Below are 10,559 nucleotides of genomic sequence, written 5' to 3' on the forward strand. Positions count from 1 at the left end.
TTATTAGCAAAATTCACCTCATTTTATTTTATAACTGACGAGTTAGCAATATTAACTCAATATGAAAGCATAACAATGCAGAAAAATTATATGTATAACATACCCAAGATATGCCTCAAGGCTCATTCATTTTACCTATGTATGTAGCTTCCCGTCTCATCTCATGTTAGGTTGAAAAGTATTTCATTTAATTACGATATTTGATAATAAGTATGTATGCATGTATTTAAATATATATGTATATATTTTAATATATGTATGTATATATTATATATTCAATTAAAATGTAAACTTTAAAATTTATAGTAAATCATAATAATTAAAGAAATTGTTTTACAATTAACAGTCAGTGTTGGTTTTGTGTTTAATCCTCTTTTACTTTACGTTACGTTACGTTTACTTTAACTTTGCATCAAGTGGTTGCTTGCTATTTAATTTAGTTTTACGTTAAAATTTTATACTAGCGTACATTAAATTTAGATTTGTTTCATTTGTAATTGTAATTTAGCATTCGTTCTATCAAATATGTACTTATTTTGTTTTGTTAAATTAGTTATCATTATGTTACGATTAATTTAATTTTACATAGATTTAAATGTATGTGGTAGATAATAAATTGTAATTTTTTTCTATTCTCCATTTAAATGTAATTTAGTTATGTATGCTTTTTAAAGTATGTAGGTGTGTTTACAGTAATTTATTGTTATTGTATCTGGTATTTATATTAAATTTAATAATTACGTCAGGTTTTCTTGTTATAATATTCTATTAGTTTATTTTTTTTTCTTTTCTGAGGCTCGCATCGGTGATATTTGCGAACACTAGCTACCACCATTTTGTTTCCGTTCCGTTTGAATAATATAAGAATCTTTAATGTTTTAGCTTAATCCTTGTAACATCTATTTTCGTCGTAAGCATGTTAATGTAACTGAACTGGTTCTCGAAGAAAATAAAAACAGAAAATTGATTTTTTGGTGCTCACAAAAAGCAGGTAAATTCAAAAGTATAACCATAGCTTACATGGATGGTAAGTCTTATATGAAACCACGTCCAACATAAGTTATTTATTTAAAGCACATTTTAAAGTAATTGTGGACATGACGATGTTAACAATTTAAACCAAAATACAAATGCACTCTTTTAAAAACTCGTACTTATCGCAAGGACAATTGCATCCCTTTTGAAAAACAATTTTACAAACCACCTTTTGTGTTTACTACTATTTTTGTTTATTTGCATTACTTTCGCGGACACCGTCACGTAAGTTGTAGTGGTAATTATCGTAGTAATAGTTATAAACTATATATAGACTACATCATTGATGACATATACTATTTCTAAATTAAAACATTCCGTTTATTTACTCTTATCAACTTCAAATGTAATTTTTTGTTCATTTTCCTTTTTTTTTTGTCCTCTTGTTTCATTAAATTTTGATAAATTATTGTACGTAAACTATATTTGTAGGTAAATATATATTTGTATCTATATATATTGGCTCATTAATTCACTATTACTACACATAATTTTTGTTATCCTTCATAGGTTATAAAGTGAATTTATGTGTTTACATTTCGTCTTCACCTATTCAATTTTTCTCATTTACATTCATCAAAATTAAAATAGTAATGCATATGTAGTTTTGTATATTATTAAGATATTGTAATTTACTATTTTTACTATAATTTTAGTTGTAACTAAACATCAAACCATAAGTGTTACCATAAGTTATATATGTATATTGGCGTATAAAATTTACGCACACAAAATAAAATTTTTAAATGAAATTTAACAATACTCTCTTGAAATTATAAAAAAGGGAAAATCAACTGGAACTGCCAGCTAGATTAGACTGTAGTGCCTTAAATGCGGCAAACGCACAGATATGCAACGAATTTACAGATCAACAAACTTCCTAATATAGAGAACTAAAAGTAAATATTACTGGGGAGTGAGATAAAACAACTCCTTAAACACTAATAGCTTATTCAAATGATTAGGTACAACTTATAACACGTTAAGTATAAATGTATTCCCGAAAAATATGCATCTAAATTATTGTATTGTGCCTAAAAGCGAGTTATTTTGGGCATTCATTCATTAATTCATGCAAAAATAAATAACTCAAATAATTCAAAATAAGGGCGCTACCACATATGCCCATTTTTTCTACAGTCTCGCATATCCGTATTGCTGTACCAGTTGATTTATTCTATCAAATTTATACTAGATTAATGTGAACAGTTTACGATTTGTTCTCTAAAATCTTTCAAATCATGAATTTACTTTTTGCTTGTGATTTTAAGCTACGATTTATGTTTACTCTGTGTCTGTGTATAACGGATGGTAGCAGTGTTTATGTATGTATGTTAAGTGCCTAATGCTTCTTGCTTTATGTTTATGCCTTCACATATTTTTATATTCTTTGTCCTTTTTCCTCAATATAAGTAATGTATGTATATAAACTTTATATTTAGTATTTGTTTATGTAGTATATATAGTTAGTAATTAATTTCAACAACTGAACTGAATGAATAGACGCTAAGCTTAAATTTAATCTTGTTTCACACATACAAGGCCGAAAGGCAGCGTTCACTAGTTCGGCGAGGACGCTGCAAGTTGGGCGCTTTAAGTGTGTGTTTCGACTAATGCGTCTTAGACTGCCTGTGAGGCAGCGTATGGTGGTTGTGTTGCACTGTCATTTCCATACGCTGAACGCGGCCCGGCGCCATAATTCGAAGCACCGCCATCTGGTTTGTAGCTGGTGTAGTCATAGTCATAACCAGAGCCGTAACCGCCGTAGTCATACTCCGAGCCCGATTTTGAAGCGGAATTACCCGGACCAGTACGTGGCATTCCGCCTACGGGGCCAGTTGTCGAGGGACCTCCTGCTCCCCACGTTTGAGCGCGCGAATACATATCTGTAGCGCTTCCGGCAGCAGCGCCTGGTGCTCCTGTTGGACCAGCCGAGTTGGGTGGTATATTCCACGAATTCCAACTGCCACCGCCTGAAGGACCAGATGGCCCGCCAGTTGAAGTTGAATTGTACATATCATAACCTCCATATCCTTGGGTTTGTTGGGGACCAGCAGCATAGTTTGACCATTGTGGTGGTGGTCCTTGGGGGCCTGGTGGTGCTCCCCAACCTTGGTAAGAACCAGGACCACTGTTCCCATATCCATAGCCTTGTTGTTGTGGCGAAGTGCCCCAGCCTTGGTAGCCTGGCATCATATTCGGCGCACCAATTGGCATATTAAGTGGTGGTCCTCCCATTTGGCCGTTCTGACCTTGCATCATGTTAATTGGAGCATGATGAGGGCCCCAGTGGTTGCACTCGTTACCAAGTTTGCCATAACCACCACTAACATTACTGTTATTAGCGTTTTGGCCACCAGATCCATCACGAGGTTCCGCCTTTTTAATTTCCACCTATGAAATAAAAATTAAATATTTATTTATAACTCTTCTTGATACATTTTTGAATTTGTTTTAAAGTCAACAAATAAGTAAGTGAATCAAATTTGTACTGGTAGAAAAAAAGGCCGTATGGGTAGGCTTTATACCAAAAATAATAATATGGATATCTATATCATTTTAGTTAACGATCAATATTGTTTATTTTTGTTTTTAGCGCAATTGTATGTAAATCCAAATGAGAGGTTATCGGTCAATATTTCTATATTTTTAAATTTCTTCACAGTTATCTTTTCTAATCATTGCAATATCGTTGAGGGTAAGTGGAATTAAAGACCTGGGTGTAAACTTTCACTCCAAGATTATTTTCGTTAACCATATTATTACATTATAACTGAATCGTATCAAACACGCATACTTTTGTTAGGCGCCACAGTTCAGATTTCACAGACCCGTATACGCTGGAGCTTTTGTCTGGTTTCCATACTATGCATGCCATGTTGTTAGGGTTGAGATAATTCAGAAAACCATCCCATCTCCGCCTATGAATCTAGATGCCTATTAATAAATTTAAAATCTCTGGATAGTAGGAGAATAATGGTATTTTTTATACTGTCTCCGTGGTGTTGTTGATTGTTCTAATCTCCTCGCGATGATTTTCTTTAATACTCCCATCAGATCTCTTGGTTGCTCAGAGCTTTTCTTTGTAAGTCTTCTTAGGTCTCTGTATACTCAAAAAACTCCTATGACCTAAGCCTTAATTCAGTTCAATAGAAACTCAAAATATGTCTGAATTAATAGTTCAGTTTCAAAAAATCGCTGTATGCATTATTTCAATGTCTATTATAAGTAGTTTAAATAAAATTTCGGCTTATTCTTATTTACATTTAAAATACGTAAGTCTTAGACCATAAGTGTGTCTTGATGACAACCACCCTACCTAGACCATAAGAATATTTTTATATTGTATTAATGCGCTAAGCAAATAAATTATCACGGTTTTTTCTTTCATTAAAAAAAAAATCGATGACTAAGGTGAACCTGTCGTCGACCAATCATCAAATAGTCAATGAAATAATAAAAAAATCGAATAAAACAAGAGACATGTGGGTTAAATACGATTAATCAGTTTTTTAGTACTCACTTGCTTTCCATTAAGATTGATGTAGCGTTCATTAGTAACATGTTCCACCGATGATTCTTCTTCAAAGGATAGAAAGCCAAATCCTCGCGATTTTTTCTTCTCTTGGTCATACATGATCACGACCTCAGTTACTTTGCCATACCGTCCAAAGAAAGTACGTAAATCCGTCTCAGTAACATTGGACGGCAAACCACCAAGGAATACTTTATAGCCGCCTCCTTTTTTAGGTTTCTGCAGTGTACGTGGGTTACACGGTTTTGGATCAATTGTACGGCCGTCAAGAGTATGAGGCCCACTCTGTAGTACATGGCTTACATTTGCCGGATCCGCAAATGTCACAAAGCCGAATCCGCGCGAACGACCACTCTCGTTGTTCTTCATTACGACGCAATCAATAATCTCTCCAAAACGGCAGAAATAACGTGAAAGATTTTCCTGCGTCGTCTCCCACGATAGACCGCCAACAAACAGTTTTCCCCTCTCATCCTCCTCCATGATCTTCTGAGGACTCTTTTTGAATTAAAGTGATATTTTAGTTAGAATATGGAAATTATATAAAAAAGATTTCTTACAGTTGCTGTTGTTGAAATCGTTTTTAGGCCGTTACTTCTTCTGTTACTTCCGTAAAGTTTTCTATACTTTCGTTGCCTTGTTTGTCACCGATTTCAGTACTTTTACCACCGTTGTAACTCGTGAGTAGTTTGGCTAGTTTTTTCTGTAGTTTTTTTTTTAGCGTTAATGTTGTTTTAGCAAAATATAGCTAGCTTAAGGTGAATAAACTCCGACTTCTTAAGGGGTTTGCATATGCTATATCCACACTTTTTGGGTGTTTTAGCTAAGAAAACCAAAGCCACGCCTTCAACACGTAACTTTCTAAATAAGGTTTAACATTGGAAGAAAGAAACGTGAATGATGAAGAGTTTACATGTAAAAAGAAAACAAATTAAAATAACTCGTTCTAATGTAAAAATAAGGGCGCCGTAAAATTTAGTGAAGTTGAACTCTAGAAATATTGAGTGGAAGCCCAGCATACACCTGCATTAACACACTCAATACAATTTACACAACCACTTCTATGATAGTACCTATTGCTTTAACAACTTATGAGACAAATGTTCAGAATTATGATTGTAGTTTTATCAAAATAAGAATTCAATACCGAATGCTTTGCCCTGCTTTCAACAGACTAACTTAACATAAAAACCAAAACTAAAACATTACGGAGAACACAGATTTATCGTTTGGCAACACCAGTATGCGAAAAAATTGACGTACCTGGCTCCGAAATATTCACCTCAAAGATAGTTATTCACCACTAGCGGCATTTCTATCCAAAAACAAAATGGAAGTCGCATGAATGCTTCATCAATAAAATCACATAGTAAAATGCAAATAATTAGTATAGACAAACTAGCAGGTTGATTCTTTCACAAAAGAAAAAAATAAAAATGTTAGATATTATTTAAGTGTAAATCGTAGGAAAATACTTAAACCGCCACATATGTAAAATATAACCTATAAAATCAAATTGAACAATATTCAGCTTCGTCACAAAATGGGGCAAATACATACTAACACAAACCCATACGTATGTACATGTAAAATACAATGAATGGAATGCCTATGTCAACTCGTTAAGGATTGGACGATTTACCGGTCGCTAAATACGTCCACATTACCTTTTTTCTATAGAGATATTAACAAAATTATTATTGATATCCCTTGATGCGCATTAATATCTATTTTTTTAATAGACGACGCTGCATATATGTATAATTAATGTACATACTTGCGTAAATGGCCGACTCGGACTACGAGTTGTGCCGTGTATACACGGTATACATATTTGTAAGTAGAGGTGTGTGAATCGTGTGGATATACATAGTATTTTTATGTATAGAATAAAACGAGGAATTTTTCGCTTTCCACACAAGTCTCTGGCACACATTGTACTATGCAAACAGCCAAATTTTATACATTCTACTGAAAAACAAAAATATATCACGAGAAGGTAACCGCCTCATTGCTCTACATTTTACTCCAAATTAATGATTCCGTTATCGTGATCGTGGTTTCTGCCATCAATGTGGCCATTTCTGTATACGCCAACATAAGCACTCTTTTTAACAAAACACTACTGTGCATAAACCAATAAAGAAAAATTGGCTCCGAGGGTCGCCAGCTACCAGCTTGCTGCTTCACAAAATTCCGACACCCGAAAGCGTTATATAAAGTCCTTAAACCTTAAATATTTTATTCTCACCGTTTCCGCCAAGTGTTCGTCTGCGAGAATCTCAATTTATTCGCACTGCAAATTCACTAAATTTAAGTTTTTTCCTTAAAAAACTAGCTTATAATTAATTGTATGATTTGATGCATACGATTATAACCTAACTTAAAAAAATGATTTCGACAAACTGAAACGCTGCATGCAGGAGGTGAGTTTTCCCTGTACTGAACTGTGGTGAAACAGTCTACGTCGCAGAGTACAATGACTGCTTGTCCAGTGTTATCTATATATCTTTCCCTTTTCTTCGTGTGTGTTATATAGTCCGGCAATATTCTGCCACGTTTTGAAAAATTTTCCCTCCACAAATTGCTCTTATGTTCCAGCGAGAGTGTCAAGCATTAACCCTTGTGTAGTCAAATTTTCTTCTTTTCAATATTATAATGCACGAATCTCATTGACCATATTTTAAAGAAAATATTGCAAAAAATATATAATATTTGTAAATAGAAAATAAGAATTTTCTGATGTAATGAAAGTTATAAAAATATATATTTCTGCTCTAATTTGTTTAACCTATGGTCAGGCAATCGTTCATAGGCGAGAACTGACATTGTAACCTAAAGCAAGATATACCCATGCACACTTGTATGCATATTTCGTCGAACGTCAATTCACAAATAAGCAAACTATAGTAAGCAGTATGTAAGTAACAGTATGGCTTGCAATTTATTATTTACTACATTATGATTTTTCTTTTTTTATTTATAATTATACCTTTTTTTTATGCATGCTGTATCTTTTTTAATAATTTTCATCTCTTTCAAAATATTTCTCTCCTGAAAGATTTCAATAAAATTGCGCCAAAATTCATAATCATCGATTGCTAAGGTGCGCACGGTACGTTCCTCATTGACACATCTTGAAGGATGAAGTTTTGTCTGCATTGGACACTATACATGCTGAGAAGGAGCGGTACACTAGACAAGTCTAGTTTACTGAGGCGCCAGCCCTAGGTCGCGAAAACTCCGGGTCATTCCGGTAACGTAGAACTGGCACGCTCATATCTATTTCAATAATGGGCAGGCAATTTTAAACATTTAAATTTTTCGGATATATGTTTGCAGATCCAATATTTTGTTTTCATTTAATTTTTTTTTATCTTTTGGATTCAGTAGTATATTAAGCTCATAGGGAACTAGGGAAATGTTTACTGTTATATTATTTTTACTATTATTATTATAGTTAGTATGACTTTTTTATATTACGGTAAAATTTTCTCTAGATAATATTTCTTTTGATATCCACTAGAAATGAAAAGGTGTTTAAGTGGTACTTGTTACTTTTAAACTATCAAATTCTCTTACCCCTGGCCCCGACATGTGGACGCTGATCGCATGCAAATCATCTCATACGATATAATGCAAATAGAAACTGCTCTTCGCAGACCTTATACAACAAGTCGAAGAACTTATGACATGACGTTTATCGCATGCAATGTGTTGTTAATTTGGTATTTTGACCACCTTGCGAAAATTTGCACAATTTTATAAAATCAAAAGAGAAATTTAAAAATAATTTGTTCCTTTTACTTTATTCTTTTTATTTAATATTTTTATCCCATAAGAAGATTGATTTACATACATTTTTTTCGCTTAATAAACTTTTGTTTTACTCGAAAGGGATTTGTACGCAAGTTTTTTTTAAATTAAAAGTTATGCGATGAAATGCCCACGATAGTTCATCGCAAATGAAAATGAAGCAATTAATTTCCCATAACGCTAGCAGCTTTAGAGATGGTAGCGATTGAATCTTTCGACCATTCCATCTGATTACATCTGCAAAGATGTTGAACGTGGTTTCCTAATTCTCATCAATGAAAACTGCGGATTCGAAGTTTCTTCCTTGGGCTGAATGCAACTCTAAAAGTACTCCAAACCGAGTCATCCAGATCTGCACAAAAACCTCAGCAATGGTTTTGGCCGCATGGTCTGGTCAAGTCGCTTGTTGCAAACGGACCGCCACATTCATAGCTCAAATGATGAACCCTCGTTATATAGCTGCAATCTTCCAGAACTTCAATCATTTGGACCTTTCCTCTATAACACAAGTTCGCCTATACGATACTCGAGATGGTTTCTCTCCACCGTATTTTGCTTCATTTCGCCCGAGCTTCTGTTCGGTTGGCTACGTGGTATTCGACAACTGTGTACAATATGTCTAGCCTTACCGCAGTTGAAACACTTTTCATCCGAGCTGCTGAATCTTAGGTAAGAACTGAGTTTGAGGTAAGGACTACCTCTTAGTTCTCCTAATTGTTTCTTCCCACGAGGTAGGCTCTTCAACTTGAACCCGATGGACTTTGGGCACTGGCTTGCTTAAGAGAGCTACTGTTTCCTATAACAGTGCAAAATAAACTGTTTCAGCAAATGTATCTTCCGGTGTTAAGTTTGACCCGCTTGGTGTTCGGATTTCGCATACTTATTATGCATGCTTAGAACTTCATCTTTTCCATAAAATGTACTGTTTCTTTTGCATACGCCAAATGCGTAAAACAAGGTCTCATTTGTCCTCTGACAGCAATGCGTCAGTTCCATCTGGAACATTAGCTGCCTTTACGTTACGCCCATAACGTCTCTCTATTGCTGCCATTAGACTCCCATAGTTACCTCTATTGGCTTCTGGATCTCCTGCAGTACTTCGGCGGCGGAGGCTTTAAGCGAGACTACGAACGACGTAACCTTGTTTGCATTGCTCTAGTGATTTGTTGTTGCTGTTGTTTCGAACTGGAGCTTAAATATTGGAAATGGTAAAGTGCCGCCGAAGGATGGAGCTTTTACTTTGGGACCACTGGTTGAAATATTTGGACGATTCAATTTTGGTTCACTCAGCCTCAATTGCTTCTAGTTGCAACGTCATATGTGTATTCTCTGCTTCTAATTTGGACATACGTGTATTCCGTTTTTGCAGCTGCGTATTTCGACGATAACCGCTTACGCCTTCTTCCTCTGCTACTACCAGCTGGTACAGCATCGAATACTTTCAGAGCCGGAGCGTTAGTTGAAGTCGCCAAGTACGACTTTTATGCCGTGAACGGGGCAGCGCTCATAGGAACGTTCCAGGCGCTCATAGAAGGAATCTTTGGACACATCGTCCTTCTCTTCCGTCGGGGCGTAAGCGCAAATGTGCGATACGTTAAAAAATCGCTCATTGATGCAGATTATTTACGTGGCGGGTCCCTAACCCAGCGCACAACCAGCTATGCTGGGATGCTTCGCCTTCTCACGTTGGCTTGTTCCCGTACGGATGTTCGGAAGCAGAGGATACTTGGGCTAATCCCGGAAGTTGTTAACTGCTTGAACCATATGTGGAAGAATCGTTCTGGTCAATGCAGCAACGAGTTTCACTGATGGCAAAATAGATTATGTGTATTTGAGTCGAATGCAGAAAATAAATGGAATTTAAACACTACGGTACGTTTTACATATAATGTCAGTCAAACGCGTTACCACAACGGGCACAAAGGACCCATTGTGGCAGTCCTATTAGGCATAAGCTATTGCGGCGAATTAATAACATTTGAATTGAACAGTTCTTCTTCCATATCGTTCTTTTAAAAATGTGTTTCATTTGCAGACCTTTCATATGCTATTAAGCTACTCTTTTTCTTCCATATAAAGAAAAAATCGAAGAAGTACTTCGTATGACAGAAAAAGCGTGACATCTTGGTGAAAAAATGCACTCCTGCTTTTTCACAGCAGAAATATACACGGG

At 35.2% G+C, this 10,559-nt stretch overlaps 1 protein-coding gene across 1 annotated transcript; it reads right to left on the reverse strand.

The window, feature by feature from the left end:
- On the reverse strand, positions 1-7,019 carry LOC129249225 (heterogeneous nuclear ribonucleoprotein 27C). The gene is made up of 4 exons (XM_054888911.1): positions 6,822-7,019; positions 5,131-5,431; positions 4,559-5,068; positions 1-3,429 (listed from the first exon to the last, which is right to left on the reverse strand). Exons 3-4 carry the CDS (start codon positions 5,051-5,053, stop codon positions 2,656-2,658), a joined length of 1,269 nt encoding a protein of 422 aa, XP_054744886.1. The 5' UTR covers positions 5,054-5,068; positions 5,131-5,431; positions 6,822-7,019; the 3' UTR covers positions 1-2,655.
- Positions 7,020-10,559: the final 3,540 nt, after the last annotated feature.

This window comes from Anastrepha obliqua, chromosome 5 (assembly GCF_027943255.1).
Source record: "Anastrepha obliqua isolate idAnaObli1 chromosome 5, idAnaObli1_1.0, whole genome shotgun sequence".
Taxonomy (NCBI): domain Eukaryota; kingdom Metazoa; phylum Arthropoda; class Insecta; order Diptera; family Tephritidae; genus Anastrepha; species Anastrepha obliqua.

Excerpts from the sequence above, each read along its gene's own strand:
- LOC129249225 (XM_054888911.1), bottom strand. The coding sequence starts at position 5,053 with ATGGAGGAGGATGAGAGGGGAAAACTGTTTGTTGGCGGTCTATCGTGG. Across the intron at positions 3,430-4,558 it reads TCAATCTTAATGGAAAGCAA|GTGGAAATTAAAAAGGCGGA; the intron begins GTGAGTACTAAA and ends TTTATTTCATAG.